The 25,629-nt window shown below is 44.1% G+C and overlaps 1 protein-coding gene across 1 annotated transcript in view; it reads left to right on the top strand.

Annotated features, from left to right (window-relative positions):
* The window catches only part of KIAA1549 (KIAA1549 ortholog), a 140,097-nt gene that overhangs the window by 51,393 nt on the left and 63,075 nt on the right, over positions 1-25,629 (top strand). Inside the window, exons 3-10 of the mRNA XM_032401288.1 lie at positions 2,991-5,699; positions 9,512-9,600; positions 10,656-10,833; positions 11,551-11,681; positions 13,586-13,769; positions 15,288-15,347; positions 16,576-16,724; positions 24,097-24,274. Of these exons, the coding sequence (XP_032257179.1) occupies positions 2,991-5,699; positions 9,512-9,600; positions 10,656-10,833; positions 11,551-11,681; positions 13,586-13,769; positions 15,288-15,347; positions 16,576-16,724; positions 24,097-24,274 (3,678 nt within the window). The remainder of the gene's footprint in view (positions 1-2,990; positions 5,700-9,511; positions 9,601-10,655; positions 10,834-11,550; positions 11,682-13,585; positions 13,770-15,287; positions 15,348-16,575; positions 16,725-24,096; positions 24,275-25,629) is intronic.

Below are 25,629 nucleotides of genomic sequence, written 5' to 3' on the forward strand. Positions count from 1 at the left end.
TCCTGAGATCAAGACCTGAGCTGAGATCAAGGGTTGGATGCTTAACTGACTGAGTCACCCAGGCACCCCACATCTTCTATACTTCTTAACTTCTCTTTTTAATATTTCTCATCTTTCTGTTTCTCTGTATTCCATTCTGTGTAATTTTCAGATCTATCTTCCAGTTCACTAAATCTCTCTTTAGCTATGTCTAAATTGCTATTTATTGTTTATTATGTATTGCATATTGAGTTTCAAAATTTTAACTCATATATATTTTTAAAGTTTTTAAATTTAGAGGCGCCTGGATGGCTCATTCGGTTAAGTGTCTGCCTTCGGCTCAGGTCATGATCCCAGTGTCCTGGGATTGAGCCCCACATTGGGCTCCCTGCTCAGCTGGGAGCCTGCTTCTCCCTCTGCAGCTCCCCCTGCTTGTGCTCTCTCACTTTCTCTGTCAAATAAATAAAATCTTTAAAAAATAATATAAGTTTTAAACTTTATTTAAGTAATCTCTACACCCAATGTGGGACTCAAACTCACGACCCTGAGATTAAGAGTTGCACGCTTCTCCAACTGAGCCACTTAGGCACACCTTTATTTTTTCATTTCTAAATATTCTTTTAATTCTTTTTCAAGTCTTTCTGGCCATTTTTATATAGTCTCTTGCCCCTTACTCATGTTTTCAGTCTCCTCTTTATTATTTTAAGTGGATTAAACACACTTTAAAAAATGTAGCTCACATTCCAATATCTAAAGTCTTGGGGCGCCTGGGTGGCTCAGTCGGTTAAGCGTCTGCCTTTGGCTCAGGTCATGATCTCAGGGTCCTGGGATTGAGTCCCGCATCAGGCTCCCTGCTCAGCAGGGGAGTCTGCTTCTCCGTCTCCCTGCCCCCCACTCATGCTCTCTCTCACTCTCTCTCTCTCAAATAAATAAATCTTAAAGTCTTTACAGATCTGATACTATTTGTGTGGGCTTCTCTTGACTTTTTTCATAGTACCTTACTTCCTTGTGTGTTTTGTAATTTTTAATTTTGCACTCATATTTATTGGACCTCTAGCTGCAGGACTACTTTGATGCCTGGTTTTCGAGTGTGTTCTTCTGGAGAAGATTTATGTTAACCTCTGATAGACACTGGAGACCTGGTCCACTTTAAATTATGATTCTAAACATACAGTTTTTAGGACCACACAAGTAGTATAGATTCCAAAGTTGGGAATGCTTTTTTTTTTTTTTTTTAGACCCTCACCCCCCTGGGAATGCTTTTTATAAAATATCTGCACAAAGTTAAAGTTGAGACAGACACTTTTTCTCACTGTTCTCTGAGAGATGGGTATTTTTCTTCCTGATTCACTCTTTCCCTGAGAGTATGGCCCTTCTCAGGTCCGCATTTTTTTGGAGATGGTCTTCAGTTGGGTTCTTTACCTGTTCAGACCCAACACTCGTCCCTTATTCCCCTGTGGCCTAACCATTAGGCTATCTGGTCCAGTGTCCCTCTATCCAATGACTGTAGTGCTTGATGACCTTCCTAGTCCATCTCCTTCTTTGCTCCTGTGTTTAGCACATGTCCCTTTTTGTCTTGCAGGCTCATCCAGTCATGTAAAAGGATGTTTTTGAATAGCTACTAAGCATAATTAAGTGTTACGATGTGGGAAGACTTCAAGATCTCCAGTCTGTCACGTTGCCAGGAATAGAACAGAAATAATTTACTTAAAAAAAAACAAAAAGAGTGAATTCAAGGTGATCTCTATAGTATTTCACACACTCATGTTCTGATGGACTGTTTGGATAAGCAAGAGGAGGGTATTATTATGGGTCATGATAGTTGCTCAGTCCCCAGCCTCTGCTGCAGTGGACAGTACCCTGTGCTCTGGGTCTTCATTAGGGGTTTGGGCCATTACAGATCCTGCCTCTGTATACAGTGTATTTGAATGATAGGTGGAGATACCTCAACCACTTCCATGATAATGATGGCTGTGACAAGGATAAAGAATATGAAAGTTTTGAGAGGATGATAGGATGCTTTTGGCACATATCAGAACTCGGTCCTCACCATTCACTCCTTTATTTATTCATTCATTTAACAGATGCTTATTGAGCTCTCACTATGTGTCGTTCACTGGGGTAGGCACTGGGAAAACAGATTGACGGTCCTTGTCCTCAAGAGGGTCACAGTGTGATGAGCGGACAGTTCATTTCAGTGAGGGATGAAAAGGGATATGACAGGTAGAAGCCTCAGGAGAGGCACGGACTCAACTTTAGAGTACTAAGGAGGGAGGTGGTGTCTATGTGGAATCTGCAGGACCAGTAGGAGTGATTCAAGTGGGGAGCCAGGGAAGGGCATCCCAAGCAGAGGGAGAAGAATGTGCAGAGTCGCTAAGCCAGAGGGAATTTGGATTTGGGAACTGCAGGTAGTCAGGAAGGTGTGAGAGTGGAGCAGGGAATGATGAGAGCTGAGCCTGGAAGTAGTCGGGGGCCTCAGTGTGGGCAGCCCTAAACTAGGATCTTTTGAACTCTTACCTGGGTTGTGAGTGATGCTGTCAGACTTGTCATGTTCATTTCTCTTGAGAGCTGGCTCTTGTGGAAGAGCAGGAACGTGGGCTTGGGAATCAAGACAGGCTGATATTGAGATTCCAGCTTCACCTCTGGGTGATCATGTAACTGATGTAGTTACCTTCTCTGAACTCTCTTTCTTGTGTGATAAATGAGACAGAATGGACTAGACAACCTCCCAGGACCTCCTCTATATCCAGTATTCTGTGGTGTCATTTGCAAGTCAGAGAAAAAAAATGTTAATGTCTGCTTACACACAAGCTTAAGTAAAGGTAGAGCTCACAGTTATGAATATTTGCAGATATTACCCTGAATGTAATTCTGGCAATTTCTGGCTCCCAATTAGCTGTTTAACTTCTGTGTGTTGTGCATATTCACAGTGAGTGGAGATTTTGAAACAAAGTGTTGGCAATATGACTTTGATTGCCTTGCAACTAACCCAGCTTTTACTTCCCTTGTAGATGAGCTCTTTCTGGAACAGCAAAACCTCTCTTTATCCTCCGTGGAGCTCATGATGAAGAAAAGCACCGTGCACAGCACTGCACATGTGGCCTTAACAGAAACTGCCCCAGGGTCCCAGGAAAGCAGTTCTCTCCACGTCATATCATCTCCATCCGCCACTATTTTTGATACAATCTTTTTTAACCAAGGAACAATGACCCAAAGTATAGCAGATCACAGCATCTCGGTGGCAAATTATGTGTCGATGATGAGCAATGCGGTGGTCAGAGAGGATGATGAAATGGATAACTTTTTGCCAGAAGCTCCCTGGACCACTTCCCGCGTGGTTTCTCCGATTCGGTATCTCCCGGTCAGCCCGCCGGCGCTGACTCCATCCTCACCCATTATTTCTTTACAAGACCAACAGATGACATCAGCGTGGCAGAACACAATGCAACAACCAACGACGTATACCGAATCCCCCAGTCATTTCAGTGCTTTTCGGTCAGCTTTTCCCACATCCGAGGGCATGCTTCCAACTCCTAGTAGGAACTTGGTGCTTTATGCTACTGACGCTTACGGGCACTCAGCGAGCAGGACTTTGCCGGAGATTGTGGCTTCAGGCACGGAGGAGGCAGAAACCCTTCTTTCTAGCTCTCTGTCTGCAGAGCCTCTGCCCTTAGGCAGTGGCCTGACTCAGCAGCCTTTGCCCTCCTGGGCGGAGGTCCCACCGCCTCCAGAGGATGTTCTGGCCACGGTCACGGCCACGGCCACGGCCACGGCCAGATACCCTGAGGCGACCACAGCTGTGAGTCGTAGTCTAGAAGGAACCATCCTTTCTAGAACAGAGCCTGCCGCAGCTCTGGCACAGATGGCCCTTGCTTGTAGCGGCGGCAGCCCAAATTTGGCTTTGTTCTCATCTCCTCCTGCCTCCGTGTCCTCTTCTCCTCCATCAGCTGATGTTTCTTCTAACCCCTTTCTCCCCGGCAGCTCCGGTGAGACGTCGGAGCTGCCGGGCGACGCAGTGGTCGTCGCAGCCCTTGAGGACGACGCCCGCGGCCTGAGCCTGCTGTCGTCACTCAGACCGTACCCGGGGTGCGTGTCCTGCCGCGTGGCGTCGCCTCGGCTCGTCGCGTCAGCCAGCCTCCCGGGGCGGGAAGACGCGGGCTCGGGGGACGGCGCCGAGACCCTGTCGGTGACCGCACCGGAGGCCCGCGGCGTCTCTCCGCCGAGCCGCAGAGTGGCGGACTTCGCAGAATTCGAAGAAGAGCCGCAGGACTTCCATACACGCTTCCCGTCCCGGCCGGTAGTTCCACTCTCTTCTCCCTCCGCGGGCGTCTCAGGAGCGGGCGCTGGGGTTTCAGCCGAGGCGGGTGCGAGGAGTGTCGGGACCGGCCCGGTGCCTGCTTCCCGCGGCCACCTCTCTGCGCCAGCGTCACCCGATCCTGCTCCCTTGGGCTCCTCCTCTGTCCCCGAAACGCCGGGCCCGCCAGGCGGCGGCGGGACGGCGGGGTTTCCCTGGGTCATCAGCAGCGTGCTGCCCGACTCGTCCGTCCCGCGCACCGCGGACCAGAACCGCCCCCCGCCCGCTCGCGGCCACCCACGGCCTTCGGCTTCCGCTCCGGGCGCGTCCGGGGAGCCCTCGCTGTCCCCTGACCCGGAGCCGGGCCGCTTTTCGGCACATGAGACTGGACGGGCTTTGGAGTCCGCGGCCGGTTTTCTCTCAACTCCACCGCTCGAGTTCAGCAGCCTGGTCCCTTCACCTTCAGAAGGACTTGCCTCTCCGACTTTGGGGACAGCGAGTGCCGCGGCCGCTGTCGTTTCTCAGGCGTCCTCTGCCGCGGTTGAGACGCTCGCATCGTCTGACTCTCTCCGTGCGCCGTCCGCCCCGCTTTCCGTTCCTGCTTCCACAAACTCTGAATTTTCTCAGCCGCGGCCGAGTTCAGACCTTTTAAGTACACTCACGTTTCTTCCTGGCTACTCTGAAATGTCGCGCCTCTCAAGCCTCCCTTCTGATTCTCTCAAGTTGTCTGAAGCAGCAGCAGTTTCCCCGACAGGTCCCGAAGCTCATTTTACCTCAGCCCTCACTGAAACTACCTCCTATTTTGAGTTGTCGCTCATTGCCCATGACTCTGCGGTCACCACCCTGGTGCCCTCCAGGTCTGAGCCCACCCTTGACATTTGGACTCTTGGGACTCACTTCCCGTCACCTTTGACTGCTTTTCATACGACACCCATTTTAGCAGAATCTTCTCTCTTTCCAACTCCAACTCCAACACCTTCCAGTGACGAAGTCAGTGCTCCGGATGACCGCTCACCTGTCTTACCCTCTTTCTCCAAAGTCATTGCCAGCCCCACACTGCTGGGCACTGATGCGTACCTGTCGTCAGCATCCTCGTTTGTTTCTGAGGTGGTCCCCTCCCCTCTTCCTACAGAGCCAATATTTGTGGGCCCATCATTCACACCCACAGATTTACCAATGAACACCTCCACGGAACCCACCTCCCCCAACACCAGTGCTGCCCCTGATCGTACTGTTGACAGCACCCTGGGCAGCAGAACTGCGAGTCAGAATCCCCCCGAGAGCAGTTCGGTGCGACCCCCGCCATCCCTTCATCCCGTGCCCACCTCCACTTCTGGAGCAACTGTTGCTACTCCGGCACTGGTCACCACCAAGCCGCCGTATGTGTGTGATATTACAGTTCCCGATGCCTATTTGATCACAACCGGTAAGGCTCCACTTCAAGTCACCTCTTGGTTGGGGTGATCTTTCTAAGGTGCTTGTATGGATTGCCTCTGTGACATACAGCATCCTGGGAAAGAGCGGGGGCTTCGGCCCCAGGGAGCCCCTGGGTGGTAACCCTCACTCCTTCCCCTTTCTCCTGTGAGTTCTCTGGACAGTTAGTCTCTTGACCTCTTGGTTTCCTCAGTTGTCAAACAAGGATAACTGTGGCATCTACGTTGTTGGGTTATTGTAAAGATTTAAATGCATCATTGCACATAAAGTACTTAACCCAGTGCTTGGCACATAAGAAACACCCACAAAATGCTACATATTAGTAGTAGCACTAAGAGAGAGAAAAGATTTAGATGGAGGCTTAGGAGCGTTTGCTAGGATCTTTCTTTGCCTTTGGAACTCATAGCCTGGTGGATGCGTAGATGGCACGATTAAAACAAAAACCTTCGTGTTTAGCTCAAGCAGATGCACAAATGTGTAAGGGCAACCGCTACAATTTCTTATTCTTTTCCTTGAAAGGAGGGAGCACTTTGCCCCTACACGTTCCTGTAAATGTCACTTAGATCCTGAGATTCCGAGAAAGAAACAGGGAGCAGCTAAATGTCTGATCTCAGTTATAAACTTTGATCTCCACCCTGGTCCACAGCCCGAGTGACTGGCTGACAAGCAGCAGCTTCCCTTGTATCTGCCCAGCTGCTTTAGTCTCATGAAATCAGAGCACGTTTGACGTCATATCTGGACATGTCCAGTGACTGGCCTGCCTGGCTGGGTTCTCCAGCTTGTTCTTCATCAGGAATGACAGGTTGCGTGTTAAGTCTTGCGACCTGTTAATATACTCAAATACAATGTAATATTGATGTGCAGCCTGGCTCTGTGTGTTGTTGATTTTGGTGGGAATGGAGGATAGAAATGAAGAAAGGGGAAAGAAGTTGATAGAAGTAGAGGAGGAATGGAGTGGAGTGGAGAAGGAAGAAGAATAGGGAAACGTAAGGTGAGGAAGGAGAAGGAGATCATGCTGTGAGGTCATGCATCCTCTGCTCATCATGGTGGTGCCACCACCCTCTGAGGTCGTGGGGAGAAGCTGAAGCCTTTACTCTCTTAACTCCCTCCCTCCCCTAAATAAGGAACCATTTATTAATTCATTTGACAAATAATTATGCCTTTAGAAGGTTTGAGGGTTATCTACATGAATGACATGGATCTGACTTTCAAGGAGCTTAGATTCTAGTAGGGTAGACACAAGCCATGTTTTCTTGGAAGTTGTGATAAGAATGGTTGAAGCAGAGTTCTATAAAAGTGACTTTTGAGATAGATGATGAGGGATGGGTTTGGAAGGATGTGAATTGGAGGTGCACACTCAAGAGGGCTGTCGTCTGGAGATGAAGGGAAGTGTCCTTCTGGTGGAAGGTGTGAACACAGGTGGAGAGGTCAGACAGCCCAACAACATTCAGCTTGGCTGGTAATTAGACTGTGAAATGGGGGGAGGAAGTAATTATGCTAGGAGATGAGGTTGGGACTAGTGGTGAACTTTCATCTGTGGGAAAACAGTAGTCCAGAGGAGAGAGAAGAGTTTCTCATAGACATGATACTTTTCTTCCTTTTCTATAGCATTACTATGTAGTAACCACAAAGTGGTCAGTTACAAGAAGCTTATTAAAAGAACTACTGAAAGCTTCTTTATTTCTTGGATTTTGTGACATTTATGATACTTGTAGGCGTAATGTGTCTTTTCAAATTTTTCTACAAATAATTAGAAACCATTTTAGAAGATCTCTAAGAATATCAGACATATATAGCCTGGATTAACTGTCATAGAGGATGTACATTTAATGAATTTGGTGTTCTTTGTTAGGGATCCGAGTATTTGCAATAGCTTTTGGGGTAGAATTCACTCGCTGTAAATGTACACTTCAACAGTTGTAGTAAGTATGGGGAGTTGGGCATAAGTATCCCTAGTGTTACATTGTATTTTTAAGTGGACAGGAATGCTATCTTTTGCTCTCAGTGGTTATCTTTGAGCCCTAGGAAGGATCACCTCATTTAGAATCTTCATTTAAATTTGGCCTTGGTTTCTTTTAGTCTTTTAGTAATTATCAGAGAGAGAGGGTTGGGGTGATTACTTGTCCTCTGAAAGGGTTCTTTTTATGGAGCTCTGTCATAAAAGTAAGAGCCCTCCGTTGATCCGTGGTGGACTCTTGGGAGAGCACTTCACCATGTTTATCCTCTAGGGGGTGAGGCTGTGCTTCCTACCCAGGACCTGCGTGACCCTGGCCTCCTCAGCAGGGCTCTTTCGCCTCTCTTGGCCCAAACTAGATATTTGGAGAAACAGATATTTGTTGTCGATGATCCTTTTTCCCCAAAGACCCTTGTGCTCATATCCTGACGTTACAGTTTAGATCTTACTTAGATTAACTAGAGAAGGTGTAGGTTTTCATGGTGGGTCGTGCAGACTATTCAGAGTAATACTTGGATGGTTCACCCTTTAGAGGGGCTACTTGCAACGTGTACTTCTTCCTTTGGTCTTTTGGGTTTTTCTGTCTCTGATTTTCCATTCTGTCTCTCCATTCCCCAAGTTTAGCTTTTGAGATCTTTCCTTCCCTCCCTCCGGTCTTTCCTCTCTCCCTCCCTCTATTTCTCTGTCCCTCTGTCCCTCCGTTCCTTCCTCCTTTTCCCTTCTTTTCCTTCCCACTCGTTTTTGTCCTTCCCTTTAAAACCCATGCTGTAGTCTGTCCTCTTGGAGCCCGTGTAGTCCAGGCCAAGTTGGCCATTGGTGTGTCCGCAGACACCGTCAGGGTGTCTGCATTTGTTCTAATGGTCTTATGAATTAAAAAAGCCCTTTCCCGTGTTTACTATCAAGGTCATCGATCAGTAGAGAAAACAACTGAATGTAACTTAAATGTTTTTTTTTTAAAAAGAATGAAAGATACAGAGCGATTCTGTCTCCAGTTTTATTTTTTATTTTTATTTTTTTAAAGGTTTTATTTATTTGTCAGAGAGGGAGAGTGAGAGTACACACAAGCAGGGGGTGCGGCAGGCAGAGGGAGAAGTGGGGTCCCTGCCCAGGACCCTGGGATCATGGCCCGAGCCAAAGGCAGACGCTTAACCCACTGGGCCACCCAGGTGTTCCCTGTCTCCAGTTTTAAAAATCAAGAATAGGAAGCAGAAAACCGAATAATAATTTCAAACGTATTTAGATTCTGCATTATGAGAAGTTAATGGAAGAGGAAAGAAAAAATAATAGGGAAAAGAAAGGGGAGCAGCAAGACATGTTTACTAAATACTGAGAAAGAGGCTCTCTTATTACACATTTTAAAATAGAATTTCTTAGATGTGGAAGGAGAGCTAAATATAGCTAGACTTTGTTATAAGAAATATTTTACTTCCTACATAAAATTTTAATACATGGGGATCGTGAAAATCCTTCCCGCCCCGTTATTAGTGGTGAAAACCCTTCCCTTACTGCATTGAAAAATTGAGGTAGGAGACCTCATTTTACAGGGGAAGATGTCATCTAGTTTTGCTGAGTAACATCTTAAAGTCTTTTAAAATATTACTGCTGAGAGTTTTAAAACTTTGTGTTTTACCGTTAGGGGCGTAGCCAAGAGACAGAACACCTGGGAATGTCCAGATCCACTGCCGTTCCCCTGTTCTTCCGTAGTCTGGGCCTGAGTTTTACAAAATGATTTTGGCAGCGGCTGTCACAGTTTGGCAGAGCACAGGCTCTGCTTTGGGGACCAGAAGTGTGACGCCCACATTATTCATAATGAAACTAAACTGCGTTTGGTGGTTGGCTTTGGTTTGTAGTGCTGGCCAGAAGAGCTGTGCAGGAGTACATCATCACGTCCATCAAAGAGGTGTTGAGGATTCACTTCAACCGGGCGGTGGAGCTCAAGGTGGGTGCCTGTGGCGCAGGAGCTCAGGCTGAAGGCATGTCATGGTTCTAGAACGCTCTCTATCCTCTCCTCCCTCCTTCTCTTGGTGAACACCCGCTCATTCTGGGATAGCCACTCAAACGTCGCTTCATCAGGGAAGCCCTGATCCCACCTGAGGCCAGGTGTAGTCCACTGGAGGGGTGTGTTGGCAGAATTGGAACAAAAAGGCTCTAAGACCAGAGTTGGGGATGATGACGTGATGATTCCCTTGATTTACGTAAAAGGACTTGGATTAGAATTTTAATTAGATTTTAGAGTGAGTGCGTGTGCATATTTCTGTACACTTAGTGGGATAGAGATAGATTTCCATACACAGTGGACCCTGTGCTCCTACCTCCTCTCCCCTGATGAGGTCAGAAAGCCACGCTTTATACCTGCACCATCCTGAACAGAGCCACGAGCCACATGTGGCTACTGAGCACGTGAAACGGGGCTTGTCTGAATTGAGACGTGCTGTAAGTGCAAAACTGACACAGGATTTCAAAGGCTGAGTGAAAAAAGAAATGTAAACTATCTAATAATTTTTTACATTGACCACATGTTGAAATGATATTTCAGATGTATTGGGTTAAATAAAATTAATTTCACCTGTTTCTTTTTACGTTTTTTAATGTGGCTACTAGAAATTTCAAAACTGCATATGTGGCTCATGAACTTCTTTTGGACAGCCCTGCTCAACAGAATAAGTGTTCCTTCACATGTGGATTAAATACAACGACTTTGAATTCTCCGTAACTCATTATTCAGTTCGTATTGTTGGCTGTTCTTTCTCGCTGTTTTTGCCCTTGTAATTTTATGCTGTTTTTGAGACAGTTGGCAGATCTGTAAAAGGGATAACTAAAATAAAATTTTGATTGTCTATGCAGCCCTCCCCCTTCATTTAAAGCTACCTGTTTATTTTTTACCTTACTTGCTCTGTTGTTTTTCTACTTCATGCAGCTTCCTTTAATTTTGAGTTACAGCCCTCTCAAATTTGATAATTACTGTCTTTTGTGTTTTTTTTTAAATTTTCATAGGTTTATGAACTATTCGCTGACTTCACTTTCCTGGTAACATCGGGGCCTTTCGTTTACACGGCAATATCAGTCATAAATGTACTTATAAACAGTAAACTTGTACGTGACCAAACTCCTTTAATCCTGGCTGTGAAACCTTCCTTCCTTGTGCCAGAGTCCAGGTTCCAAGTTCACACGGGTGAGAAAACTGAGCATAGTTGTTTCGATTGATTTGTAAATAAAATTTTATTTTATTTTTTACGTTGTTAAAAAATTGGGGGAGGATTTTAAACAATTCATTTAAATTAAAAAAAGCCTTTATAATTACGGAAGACTTCTAGCATATACAAAAGGGCACAGAATAGTTGAATGAGCCTCCATGTACTCATCGTACGGCTTCAACAATTTTCACCTCCTAGTCTGTCTTGTGATACCTACATGCCCTCCTCCCACATTATTTTGATATGGCATCATGTCATCTCACCCATAAGCATTTCAGCTCATGCCTCTAAGAGATGAAGATTATTGAATACACTCACACACACATATCCACAGTTGAAAAATTATTGACATTTTCCCATTGTTCCATCTATCCCCCACAGTGTTTTTTGAGGAGTTGAGAGTATTTTCACATTTCATACTTGAAATGTTTCAGTCACTTGCATCTTTTGATGCTCCCATTGTTATCTTTTTCCATTTTAAAAGATACAAGTCACCTTCACGTTGTATGTATTCATTTGGGGCAGAGTTGGCTTTCTCCGTTTCCCTGCTAGGAGACCGCTAAATGCTACCTCTCAGTACCTAATCCCATGCTATGGAGGCGTTTTTTGAGTTAGATAGTATTTTTTGCCTCCTCATTCCTCAGTCCTAAACCAGTGCCTGGTTCATGGGCCTGTGATTGCTGTCCTCCTTCTAGTTCTTCAGTTCGTGCCTCAGAGTGTGGATACCAGCTTCTGCAACTTCACCCAGCGCATCGAGAAAGGCCTGATGATAGCTCTTTCTGAAGTGAGAAAACACCACCAGGGGACGCATAACTTCACCGTGCAGGTGAGAATAGCACTGAATGCAGAACAAGGTGCTTTGTCCTTTAAAGAGGAACTCGTTTCACATGTTTGTTGAGGCCACGATTAACTCTTCCTCTCATGGAAGAAGTTCAGTTCACATGAATCGAGGTCGATCTCTTTCCGGGGCGCCGAGTTCACGTAGTGTGAATAGGCTAGGTGTATTTGAAGATTACGGAGCAGTAGGATGACCACGGAGCTCAGGTGTGGTGAGCTGGACAGAGATGAGCATATGCCGGAAACACAAGAATGTTCTAAGAAGGAACGGTATCAACCTAAATACCCAATTGGGGAGTGCCTCAGTACACGGTGTTTCATGTTATGAGGTACCACAAAATGCAGTGCTTCACTCTAAAAACAGAATCTAGCCACTCAGGAATGAACAGGCTTTGTGTGTATTGTATGGAAACCCCTGATGTTGTTATATTTCTTTGATATTTTTTCTCCGTATCCTTTGTTCTCTCTTTCTAGAATTTATATTAAATTTTTGTAAACTTGGAGCCACGTTTCATAATTCTTATGTTTTCTTATAATACCATCTCTTTTTAAATTCCTAAACTTTGTCTTCTGAGTCATTAATTTCGTCTTCAGCTGTGTCCATCATGTTTTTCAGTCCCTCTGCTGAATTTGCTCTCAGCTGTCATTTGTCTGTTGTTCTTGGCTCCTTTTTCATGGTGATTTCTCCTACAAAGATGCAGGATTATCTTGAATGATGATGCAAAATCACCTAGAAAGTCTCCGAGGACATTAATGAGCATTTGTTAAAAGTTGCCTTCTGGTTTCCACGTTGTCTCTGTTTTCTCTGCAGCCATTGTTCTCTTGGTCCTTGGCCTTCGGGCTCCTAGTTTTCCGTAAATATTTGGAGACCTTTGGTTAGTCGCCGTTAGGAGTGAAGAAGCAGGTTGTTAATTTTGGCCAGCTCTCCCATTCAGCTGTGGTGTCTGTGTCTATATCCGCCCTGTCTCCTGATGGGACGATTCCCTGGAGCACTGGGTCCCAGGCAGAGGATGAGGATGGTGAGGCAGCCTGGGACCCCTGCCCCAGTGCAGGATAAGGATTTCTGGGGATGGAGCGCTTCAGTGTACTTTTCACAGCAAAGCTGCCCTTTCTTTCGTTTTCTTTCCTTCTCTGTCTCTTGTGTGCTCTGGTGGATAGAAGTCTCTACCTTCCTACTTAGGGGCCAAACCCACACAGTCTGTTAGCCTGCTCTGACGGGGAGCTCCTTTTCCTTAGGGAGCGGTTCTTTGGGCAGATCAGGGTGCAGATGTGGCTTGGCCAGCACTTCTGTGTTGCCCTGCCTGTGGCAATTAGAAGGGAAGAAGAGGGAGAATCAGCTCAGCTCTTTGGTATACAGGCTTTGATTAATTGTACTGATTGCTGTTCACGGCCTCCTCTGGTGTCCGTTCCTGCAGAGTTCTCCCGGGGCACCAGGGGAACCGGCTCTCTGCCCCTGCGCTCCGTGCCTGTGTATGATTTGGGTCTCAGTTCCCTCAGTTCTGGTTTATGTCATTATGATCCCATCCTCTCTCCATCTTCCAGGAATTTGACAGAAATCTCTGATTTTCTTCCATTCTCAGAGCTGTTGTAGATTTACTCCCCTTTGTTCAGCTTATTATTTCAGGGGGATTTGGGGTGGGAGGGGTGCGGAGGGACTATAAATACATGTGTTCAGTTCATCACTTCATGGGAAAAACATTTTCAGTAAACTGAGAATTTTAAGTATTGCAGACGGGAACCAGGTTGTGGAGCTAGTTCGTTCCTTTGAAAAACGTTACCTCCTTTTAGCAAAAAAAAAAAATCAATGAGAGGAATCGTGAGAGAGAAATCATCGGCTTTTAGCTCGGTGTTTTGCTTTCTTTTGGAAGCTTATCCCACCTTCCTTCTTTTTAGATCTTGAATATCACCATGGGTGCTTCAAGGCCAGCTCCTCGGCGGGGCCCGGTGAATATCGTCTTTGCCGTCAGGGGCACGCAGGGGTTTTTGAATGGGACAGAAGTGAGCCAGCTGCTCAGGAACTTGAGCGTGGTGGAGTTCAGTTTCTACCTGGGGTACCCAGTGCTCCAGATCGCCGAACGTGAGTACGGCTCTCTCGCAAAGTGCTGGGAAAGTGGCCGCAAGTATTTTCATTGCTTGGGCCACTTTTGAAATACTTGGCTGAAGTCCAGAGTATAAATCAGATAAAATCGGAGCATCTCAGAGTCAATTCGGGGTGGGCCTCCAGAGCCCTCCTCACCCACTGGCCTTGTTTTATTATTGTCCTATGAGGGTAAAGGGCACTGATAAAGCCTACCCCAGTTCTGGAAAAGGTAAAACCAGAGGCATAGAGAACAGACCTGTGGTTGCCCGGGAGATGGGTGGGAGGAAGGCTAGACCGCAGAAGAGTAGCAGAAGGCAACTTCTGGGGGCTGATGAGCCTGTTCTGTATCTTTAATGTGGTGGTGGTTATGCAACTTTGTGCATTTGGCAAAAGCCATAAAGCTGTACACCAGAAAGAGTATATTTTACTGCATGCACGCATAAAACTAAAAAAAGAATAATAAAACAAACAAAACCTTTCTTCCTGGCTGAAGCAATTAGAATCACGGTGCAAACGGAGCGGGGTCGGGGTGGGGAAAACATTTACTTCAAAAAACAGTAGATCCCAGGGTTGAAGTCAGGCCAAAAAAACATCAAATTCTTTTTTTTTTTTTTAATTGTTATGTTAATCCCCATGCATTACATCATTAGTTTTAGATGTAGTGTTCCATGATTCATTGTTTGTGCATAACACCCAGTGCTCCATGCAGAACGTGCCCTCCTCAATACCCATCACCAGGCTAACCCATCCCCCCACCCCCTCCCCTCTAGAACCCTCAGTTAGTTTTTCAGAGTCCATCATCTCTCATGGTTCGTCTACCCCTCCGATTCCCCCCCTTCATTCTTCCCCTCCTGCTATCTTCTTCTTCTTCTTTTTTTTTTTCCTTAACATATATTGCATTATTAAACATCAAATTCTTTTTCAAAAATGGAACAGCCAAATGGTCTAATGACTTTTATGTGTTTTAGTGTGCGGTTAATTAAATGAAAAAGGATAACTTGTCAGATGCCAAAGTATCTGGGCAGGGATAAAAATTGTTCTTTACAAATAGCACCTGTTCATTCTGTGCAGTGCAGGTATGGGTAAAATAGTATGCTGGACAGCAGGGGTACCCCGGGACTGTCCGAGCCATGCCAGGACATAGGGTCACTTTACCCAGAGTCATTGCTGGGAAACCCTAGGGCCCCGGGGAGCACAGTGTGAAATCTCATTGCTCTGGAACAATGAGATTTCAAGGGGAACTTGCAGGCGGGCGGGCAGCCGGGCTCTGTCACTCGGTGACACTCAAACCAGCCTTTTACTTCTTTTTCTCTGCCTTTCTTCTGGAGACTCTTGTGCTCAGAAACTGCATATTGTCCGTGCCTTCACACCAGTCTGGCATTTTGTTCTAACACATTTTGTGCTAAAAGGTATAGGAAAGGCGAAGTACTGTGACTTACCGGGTACTCCCTAGACTTTACCTTTCTGATGGGTGCGAACATGTTTTCACGGATTTCCCTCGTTTCCTTTTTATAGCCTTCCAGTACCCGCAGCTGAACTTATCTCAGTTGTTGAAGTCCTCCTGGGTGAGAACAGGTATGTCTGACTTACATAATGTTTTGGGAACTGTAGGAATAAAAAGTCTGGGCAGGTGTATCGAGCATGATGCCGACTTTCTTGTTTCTGAGTCCTAAATTCAGGGCATCATGTCCTTTAAATTCTTGGCAAAGAATGAATGAGAAGGGAATTCAGATTCAGCTGTGGGAATGTGTCCCACTGAGTTATGGCACAAAAAGGATTGGCTTTCTTTAAAATTCATACATCAAGTCCAGGGGAAGGTCTAAGAAGAACGGAGTCTTCTGATCCAGAACAGGATGGAGTTCCAAAGCAAGGAGCTCTCTCTCTCTCTTTCTCTTTTTTTGTTTTCTAAAGAGCCTTATTTGTTTGGTTTTATGAGGATGAATAAGGTAGCTCGGTGAGCAAATAAGAAGGTTTTTTAAAAAGTCTTGTGGGCCTGGGTCAGATATTTATAGCTATGGCATTGCAGATAAAGGCTTTCTCACTGGGTAATCAAAGAATAAGAGATAGTGCACACTCACTGTGTGCCCAGCGTGTGAGCGGCTGGGTAAGTAAGTGGTCGTGGGGAGGATGTGTGCTGTATGATGATCACCGTCTGTGGCTTCTCAGACCCTGCAGGTTCTCCTTGCTTCACATACAACTCCCCATGTAGGGGCTCCACCTCTTTGCATGGTACAGTGACCCCATGTTCCAGACCATTTTCACAGCACTTCAGAGACTTGTCCATGGTCCTGTCTCAGCAGATTTGGGCCAGTTCTGGCTGAAAAGCTCAGGGGTTTTTCTCTGAGGATATGCTAACAAGCCCATTATCTGTTTGATAATCTTGTTTACCACAGATGTTTTAAGACAGGCACCCTTATCTCGGGTCAGTTTATGCATCTAAGTCTTGAGTCTAGATGAGATAAGAACTCAGAGCATTTCCAGAAATTTTAAAATAAGGATGGATAAAATATTTGCTCTTGTGTGGGAGTTCTTAGCTCCAAAGCTTCTATGCTGCTGAGTTCCTGGGACTTCTGGCCACCAGTCTGTGTAACAGAGCTTGGAACTGTAAATAAGACCCCTGAGCAGCACTTCCTGGCTCCCCATGACCCCGTTCATGTTCACTTTTTCCTCCTCTTAATGTCTCCTCCCTAGGGATGGGCACTTCATAGGAATCCTACATTAATTTTGTCTTCTACACACACTCATTTTTCCTCCACTGCTAACTTGTTTTGGGGCCTGCGTGTGTTTCATTTTGTAAATGCAGTTCTCCTGGGCGTTGTCGAGAAGCAGCTCCAGAATGAAGTGTTTCAGGCTGAGATGGAGCGCAAGCTGGCCCAGCTGTTCAGTGAGGTGTCCACCCGGAGGCGGATGTGGAGAAGGGCCACCATCGCTGCCGGGAACAGCGTGGTGCAGGTACTCTAAGATGGCCAGGGGAGGAGGGGAAGAGATTTGTCTAAAAACATGCGGTATTTTCATGCAAATGGAAAATGCCATGAGAAAATTCTAAATTTGGACTGATGACTCTATCAGGTAGCAAATGAGCGTGGTAGCATTTCAGTTCGACTAGAGTCTAGACGGATAAACCCGTGGGGAGCATGGCAAGAGAATTGTGTCACTGGGTTGCCATGCCATCAACATGAGCATCATAGTTATAAATCATCTAGTGGAATAGACCGTAAGGGATCGGAGAGAGGAGAATTTTGTGTCCTCCCTTCTAGCACTTCATCCTCCCTGCCTCCTGCCAACCCAATCATGTTACCCGATTGTCTCCACTTTTGTTGTTGTTGTTGTTTTAATTGAGGTAAAATTGATATATATTATATTAGTTTCAGGTAATGATTTGATATTTGCATACACCTCAAAGTGACCACTGCAAGAAGTCTAGTTACCATCTGTCACCCTACAGTCCATTTTGTAAACTAGCAGGAAGGTTACAAACAACAGATTCATTTGAATCCGAAAGTGATCCATTAAAAATGCACATGCTCGCAGAGAGTTGGAGGTTCAGGCTGTAATTTATTCCCATCTCAATGTGAATTCTGTTATTTTGGATTTTTTCCTTTATTGACTCCTGACTTCTAGAGCTAGGATAATTTAGAGCTATGGCATCACAGAGACAGGAAAGTGGGGTGAAAGGAAGTGCAGGGGCAGAGAGGTGGGTGGTTTGGGGGCATCAGCGAGAAAGATGCACAGCTGACGTGGGTGGGGGCGGCGTGAGTTTGCCTTGAGCTGGTGGCATTGTCCTGTGACCCTCTTACCGAGTTTTCCCCATAAGCATTGCTCTTGATTCCTTCTCCCAGAGTAGTTCCTTTGCCAGCTGCAGTTGACTATAGAGAAATTTTTAAAAAACTAATAAAAAATTGAGAGTAACATTAAATAAGCATGAAACAAGGAAGAAATTAAAATGACTTGTAAAAGCCTCGCCTTATTTAGCAGCTCTGGCTTCGTGGAGCTCAAGGTCTTGGTGGAGGTTAATTTATGCACGTAAAACAGTTATAGAGCCCCATAAAACTACCTAATGAAGGGCTACGTTAGTTGTGCAAACTCCCTCAGGTAGGAATGTGAGATCTGTGGGCGTGAATGAAACCACCCCAGCCAGCGGTGCCATCTGATGGATTGCATAGGGACCGCACCCCACATGTCTTCCCCCTTAGAGTGACCTAGTGTGGAGATGTAGACAAGGATTCATGTGCAACAGTGCAGGACTCTTCATCAAAATATAATCTGTAAAAGTGAAAGCATTACAGCAACCTAATGTCCAGCAGTTGGAGAATGAGTAAATACATTATAGTGAATCTTTATATGTTGGAATGTTATGTAGCCATTGTCATTTTAAAAAAATTTGCTGGAGTGGGGGCTGGGTGGGAGGGATGGGGGGGCTGGGTGATAGACACTGGGGAGGGTATGTGCTCTGGTGAGCGCTGTGAATTGTGCAAGACTGTTGAATCTCAGATCTGTACCTCTGAAACAAATAATGCAATATATGTTAAGAAAGAAAAAAAGAAGAAGAAGAATGTAGCAGGAGGGGAAGAATGAAGGGGGGAAATCGGAGGGGGAGAAGAACCGTGAGAGACGATGGACTCTGAAAAACAAACTGAGGGTTCTAGAGGGGAGGGGGGTGGGAGGATGGGTTAGCCTGGTGATCGGTATTAAAGAGGGCACGTTCTGCATGGAGCACTGGGTGTTATGCACAAACAATGAATCATGGAACACTACATCAAAAACTAATGATGTAATGTATGGTGATTAACATAGCAATAAAAAATTTTAAAAAATTGAGGACTGGGTGTTACACGCAAACAATGAATCATGGAACGCTACATCAAAACCTAATGATGTAATGTATGTTGATTAACATAACATAATAATAAAAAAAATTATTGAGGAGTACCTGGGTGGCTTAGTCAGTTAAGCATCCGACTCTTGATTTTAGCTCAGATCATGATCTTAGGGTCGTGAGATTAGGCTCTGCGCTGGGTATGGAGCCTGCTTAAGATTCTCTCTCTCCCTCTGCCCTGCTCTTCCCTGCCCCTCTCCCCCACTCACACTCTCTCTCAATAAACAAACAAACAAACAAACAAATAAATGAGTGAGTGAGTGAGTGATATAGTGAACAGAGGTTAACCAAAGAATGCATGCACTGTCATCCAAATATTAATATGAAACTTATAAAAAAAAATGAAATATGCCAAAATGTTTATAATAATTTTCTTTGGTTGATTGAACTTCAGGTGATTTTCATTTTATTTTTTATATATTTTGTGTGTTTTCAAAATTTCTCCAATGAGCATGTAATTTGTACAGTGAACATGTGATTTTAATCAGAAAATAATTTTAAAAATGAAATTGAAAATGTTGCCCAAAATGATGACTCCGTCCTACTATGGTTGTATGGATTCCAGCTATGAATCTGATAAGAAGTTATCTAGAAAGGATGCTAGAATTAGGTTTTACTGACTGTTGCTTTCAGATTGGACAAGTTTGTATTATCTTTAATTATATACCCAAATATATGGGAACTTGGTTTCTGCAAGGCAAAACCATTTCTAAAATGTATCAGAACTTTCCAGTGTAATAAATATTTACATAGTCCTTTGATAGTATTCCATTCTAAGGGCTAATAAAAAATTAATCATTACAGCCCAGTTTGGGGAGAGAGTAGGTAGTTAGGGAATAGAAGTGGTCAGGGAATTAGCCTAGAAACAGCAAACAAAGGGCAGGATAGATGAGCCCTTGTCAGGATGGGGAGGTTTAAAGAACAGATTCTCCAGGGATGAGAGTTTGGACCTATTTGTAAGGATCTTTATAAATAATCTTGAAGAAGGCATTCACAGTGAAATCATGAAATTGTTGATTTGCCAGAAGTTTCCAGTGGTGAAGGAGGGGTCCCTCAGCCGTGTCCGGAACGCAGGGCAGGGTTACAATTCTGTACACGTGGCTAGAAAATTAGCAGCTGCATTTTGCCAATGGCAAATGTAGATATGTAGATACGACCAAAAATTCAAATTGCTTGTACAAAATAGAGGGCTTGGACTCATTGTTGATATTGCCCCAAAACATCAGTCCTGCATTTTGCTGGAGTCTCAAGGGGCAGTAAAATTGTTGCATATTATTAGAGAAGCAGCAACAAAATAGAAACATGTATTTATGTAAGACTGTGATGCAGCAAGTATACCAGATTCTGAAGTCCTAATGTGAAAGGGCTACCTAGAACACCAGAGGGAGATCGATTCTGGGACAAATCAAAGTACTATTTGACCTAGGTGATTGTGAATTTATGCACAACTTTCTAGCTTGATTGAAAGATAATTGACATATGACACCATATAGGTTTAAAGTGTACAATGTGATGATTTGATATGTGTATATGTTGCAAAGTGATCGCCACAATAACATTAGTTAACACATCCATTACTCTTTTTTTTTTTGGATGTGGTGAGAATTTTTAAGATCTACACTCAGCACCTCTCAAGTATGTAACACGGTATTGTTAACTACGGTCACTATGCTGTACATTAGACCCCTGGAACTTACTCATCTTACAGCTGGAAGTTCATACCCTTTGACCGCCATCACCCATTTCTCCCACCTCCTGTCCCTGGCGACTACCATCTACTCTATTTTTATGAGTTTGGCTTTTTTAGAAGTGTGTGTGTGTGTGTGCGCGCGCGTGTGTGTGCACGCACGCGTGTGTGTCTGTATCACATCACATCTTCTTCTTTATCCATTCGTCTATGGATGGACACTTAGGTTGCTTCCATGTCTTGGCTATTGTAAATAGTGCTGCAGTGAATGGGGGGGGGGGTGGTAGGCAGCTATCTTTGCAAGATAGTGGATTTCATTTCCTTTGGGTATATACCCAGAAGTGGGATTCCTGGATCACATGGTAGTTCCATTTTGAATTTTTTGAGGAACGTCCATGCTGTTTTCCACAATACCTGCACCAGTTTACATTCCCACCAACCATGCACAAGGGTCCCCTTTTTCTCCATCTTCTTACCCCCGCCCATCTCTTGTCTTTTGATGACAGCCATTCTAACAGGTATGAGGTGATACCTCATTGTGGCTTTGATTTACGTTTCTCTGATGATTAGTGATGTTGACCTTTTCATATACCTGTTGGCCATTTGTGTATCTTTTTTGGAAAAATGTCTATTCAGATCTCATGCTCATTTTTAAATCAGAGAGTTTGGGTTTTGTTTTTTTGTTTTTTTGTTTTGCTATTGAGTTATATGAGTTCCTTATATATTTTGGATATTAACCCCTTATCAGATATATGATTTGTGCCTATTTTCTCCCATTCCATAGGTTGCCTTTTCATTTTGTTGCGTCTGTCTTTTGCTGCGCAGAAGCTTTTAAGTTTGATATAGTCCACTTGTTATTTTTGCTTTGTTGCTTGTGCTTTGAGTGTTATATCCAGAAAATCATTGCCAAGACCAATGTCAAGGAGCCTTTCCCTTATGTTTTCTTTTAGAAGTTTTATGGTTTCAGGTCTTACATTTAAATCTTTCCATTGGAATTATTTTTTGTGAGTGATATAAGGTAGGGACCCAGTTTCATTCTTTTGGTTGTGAATATACAGTTTTCCCAACACCATTTATTGAAGAGACTATCTTTTCCCCATTGAGTATTCTTGGCTCCTTCGTTACCAGGGTCTTCTGTGGTTCCATATGAATATTAGGATTGTTTTTTCTATTTTTAAAATGCCATTGGAATTTTGATGGCTACAGAGGGCTATAGATGTTATCTATAGGTGGCTTTGGATAGTATGGACATTTTTTAAAAAGATTTTATTTATGTGTTTGAGAGCGAGCGAGCGAGAGAGAGCACAAGCAGGCAGAGGGGCAGAGGGAGAGGGAGAAATAGACTCACTGCTGAGCAGGGAGGCTGACGTGGGGCTCGATCCCAGGACCCTGGGATCATGACCTGAGCTGAAAGCAGATGCTTAACCAACTGAGCCCCATGTTGCATACATGTACATCACGTACCATGATCTTTTTAATGTACTGTGACATTTGGTTTGCTAGTATTTTGTTGGGAATATTTGCATCTAATTCATCAGAGATGTTGGCCTGTAGTATTCTTTTTTTTTTTTTTTTTTTTTTTGTAGTGTCCTTAATGGACTTTGGTATCATGGTTATGTTGGTCTCATAAAATGAGTTTGGGAATGTTCCCTTCTCTTTACTGTTTTGGAAATTTTTGAGAAGGATTAGTATTAATTCTTTGAATGTTTGGTAGAACTCATGAGTGAAACCATCTGGTCCTGGGCTTTTTTTGTTGGGAAGTTTTTGATTACTGATTCAATCTTCTTAATTCTTATTGGTCTGTTCACATTTTCTATTTCTTCATGATTCAGTCTCAGTAGGTTGTGTGTTTTCAGGAATTTATCCATTGCTTCTAGGTTATCCAATTTGTTGGTGTATAATTATTCAGAGTATTCTTTTATGATCCTTTGTATTTCTATTATCTGTTGTAGTGTCTCCTCTTTCATTTATAACTTTCATTTGAGTCCTCTTTTTTCTTTGTTAGTCTAGCTAAAGATTTGTCAATTTTGTTTATCTTTTCAAAGAACCAACTCTTAGTTTTGTTAATTTTTCCTATTCTCTATTTTATTTATTTCTGCTCTAATCTTTGTTATTTTCTCCCTTCTGCTAACTTTGGGCTTAGGTTTTTCTTTTTTTTCCCTAGTTCCTTGGGTTGTAAAGTTAGTTTTTTAAAAAAGATTTATTTATTTATTTCAGAGAGCGAGAGAACACGCGAGCACACTAGAGGAGGGAGGGTCAGAGGGAGAGGCAGAGAGAGAATCTCAAGCAGACTCACTACTGAGTGTGGAGCCTGATGCGGGGCTTGATCCCATAACCCTGAGATCATGACCTGAGCCGAAATCAAGATTTGGATGCTTAACTGACTGAGTCACTCAGACGCCCAAGTTTTTTATTTGAGATCTTTCTTTTTTTTTTTTTAAAAGATTTTATTTATTTATTTAACAGAGAGAGAGAGAGACAGAGAGATAGTGAGAGAGGGAACACAAGCAGGGGGAGTGGGAGAGGGAGAAGCAGGCTTCCCGCCAAGCAGGGAGCCCGATGTGGGGCTCGATCCCAGGACTCTGGGATCATGACCTGAGCCGAAGGCAGACGCTTAACGACTGAGCCACCCAGGCGCCCCGAGATCTTTCTTTTTTCTTGATGTATGCATTTATTTTCTGTTTTTATTTGTCTTGATTTTTTTTAATTTCCCTTTTGATTTCTTCTTTGGTCTATTGGTGTTTGCAGGAGTGTGCTGTTTAATTTCCATGTATTTGTGAAATTTCCAGCTTTTCTCCTATTATTGATTGTAGTTTCATACCATTGTGGTCAGAAGAGATACTTGATATAATGTCTGTCTTCTTGAATTTGTTGAGACTGTTTTGTGGCCCAACATATGGTGTATCCTAGAAAATGTTCCACATGTGCTTGAGAAGAATGTGTATCCTATTGATACTGGATGGAATGTTCTGTAAATGTCTCTTAGGTTCCTGTAGTCCATAGTGTTGCTCAAATCTGCTGTTTCCTTACTGATTCTCTGTCTATGTGATCTATCTATTGTTGAGAGTGGGGTATTAAAGAATTTATGAGATTTATCACCCTGAGAGCAGTGATTCTCAAGTGGTGTTGATTTTGTGTCCTCCCTCCCCCACCCGGGTACATTTGGCAATGTCTGGTGACATTTTTGGTTGTCACAACTGCTGAGGGAGGATATGGCTGTTGGTCCTGGCATCTAGTGAGTGGAGGATGGTGATGCTGCTAAATATCCTGCAATACTTGGGCTAGCCCCCCACTGAACCAAGATGGCAGTAGTGCCCTAAAAAAAGAGGAAATGCTGATAAGATTCAAGACGAGATTAGATAGAACCTACAATCGTTTCCGAGGACCAGGGATGTACCTAACATTAATGATTCATGTTGGGAGGACAGCAGCATTCTCCCATGATGTGTTGGAGCTGGTTGGTCACAATTCTAGACTGCCTGGACTTGGCAACCCTGTGTTCTCTGTATCCTTCTTGCCCATTTGTCTCAGGGAAGACTTGGAGCAAGATGAGGCACATTTGTTATTCTGTACAGAGTAACATTCATTGTCCCTCTTACCATTGAGAGCATCGTGGGGATTCTGGCATCCAGAATGGTGTCAGGAGCTCATTATGAGGATTGGAATGAATCCTGAATAACACAGTCAAGATAGAGTGCCTTGAGCAAGGGCATTTAGAAATAGGAGCTTCAAAAATGCTAATGGTTTCTGTTATCTTTCAGATGGTAAACGTGTCAAGGCTAGAGGGAGATGACAATCCTGTGCAGCTCATCTACTTTGTGGAGGATCAAGATGGAGAAAGACTCAGTGCAGTCAAGTCTTCAGATCTGATTAACAAGATAGATATCCAGAGAGCAGCCATTATCTTGGGTTACCGAATTCAAGGCGCTGTTGCCCAACGTAAGTGTGTGAGGCGTAGACCCTAAGTACTGTCTGTGCTGTGCTGGGGTCAAAAGCCAGTTTTTTGTTTTTTTGTTTTTTTTCCTTTTTTTGACAATGAAATCCGAATTTAAAGCATTCTTATGTGCACAGAATAGATTTATGTCTTAAATCCTTATTATTTATTACGTGGCACTTGTATAAAACATCAGTTGTTTTTTGTTTGTTTTTTGAAAGATTTTATTCATTTGTTTATTTGAGAGCGAGCGAGCGAGCAAGAGAGCAGGAGCGGGGGGGAGGGGCAGAGGCAGAGGGAGAAGCAGGCCCCCCCTCCAGCAGGAAGCTCAACGCAGGGCTCCATCCCAGGACCCTGAGATCATGACCTGAGCCAAAGGCAGACGCTTAATCAACTCAGTCACCCAAGCACCCCAAAATGTCAGTTGTTAAAATTCACTTGCCAAGTCCTTTATTTCAGCTGCTTGTAGTTGTGGCCCGCACTACTGTTTTCCTACCCAGCATTTTGTATCCCCAGTGTTAAGGGTTCTAGTAGCTTAAGTTAACTGTAATATTTTTTCCCCTACTCCTGTACTATTTCTCGTTTTAAAAATTTTGTCTTAGGTAAAATAACTTGTTTTCTCGGTATTTATTCCAAAACCTTTTCTGTCATATTTTGAACGTTGGTGGGGACAGTTAGTCACACAGGAAGCTGGGAGGTGCCCTCTGCATTTATTGGCTTCCTGCTGAGTTTTTTAGCACAAAGAAGTCCTTGATCCTTACCCTTTTCAGTGCTGTTTCTCTCCCTCCCCATCCTTGCAGTGCTTCACAATTTAGAAAGAGGTATTTTGATATTTCTGTATTATTGTTGGAAGATACTTGGCTCCTGCCCTCGGCAGCGGTTGCTCCCAGTGCCTGATTTTTCAACTCCCAGATTTTGGGTATTTAAAATTAAGAAAAAGGAGAGGCACAGAAGAGTGTTTTCCTCTAAATGTCCCTTTATGAATCAGACTGCTATTTTAATGTGGATGCTTTTGCTTATGAGCCAGAGAGCAATCCTTGTGGGAGCTTGGTGATATTTGCTCCCAACAGTAAATGGATAAGTAAGTGTTTGGAAGGAATGGAGCATCGGGGAATATTGAAAAGTTCTTTACAGAGAACACATAGCCTGCAAAGGCACCTTTACAGAATGACAGCTTCACGGTTATCCTCGGTAACAGAAGATTCTTTGTGACATCTGTACTTGTCCCTGGAAACTAAGCAGGACCAGGGCTCATGGGCACACTGTCTAATTGACAGATGATGATGGGGAGAGTTTAAGCAAATAATCCGTTGGTGGTTTGTGTATTTGAGATATGACTGCATATTAGTATGTTCTGTTT

Source organism: Phoca vitulina, unplaced genomic scaffold (assembly GCF_004348235.1).
Source record: "Phoca vitulina isolate PV1807 unplaced genomic scaffold, GSC_HSeal_1.0 scaffold4, whole genome shotgun sequence".
Lineage (NCBI taxonomy): Eukaryota > Metazoa > Chordata > Mammalia > Carnivora > Phocidae > Phoca > Phoca vitulina.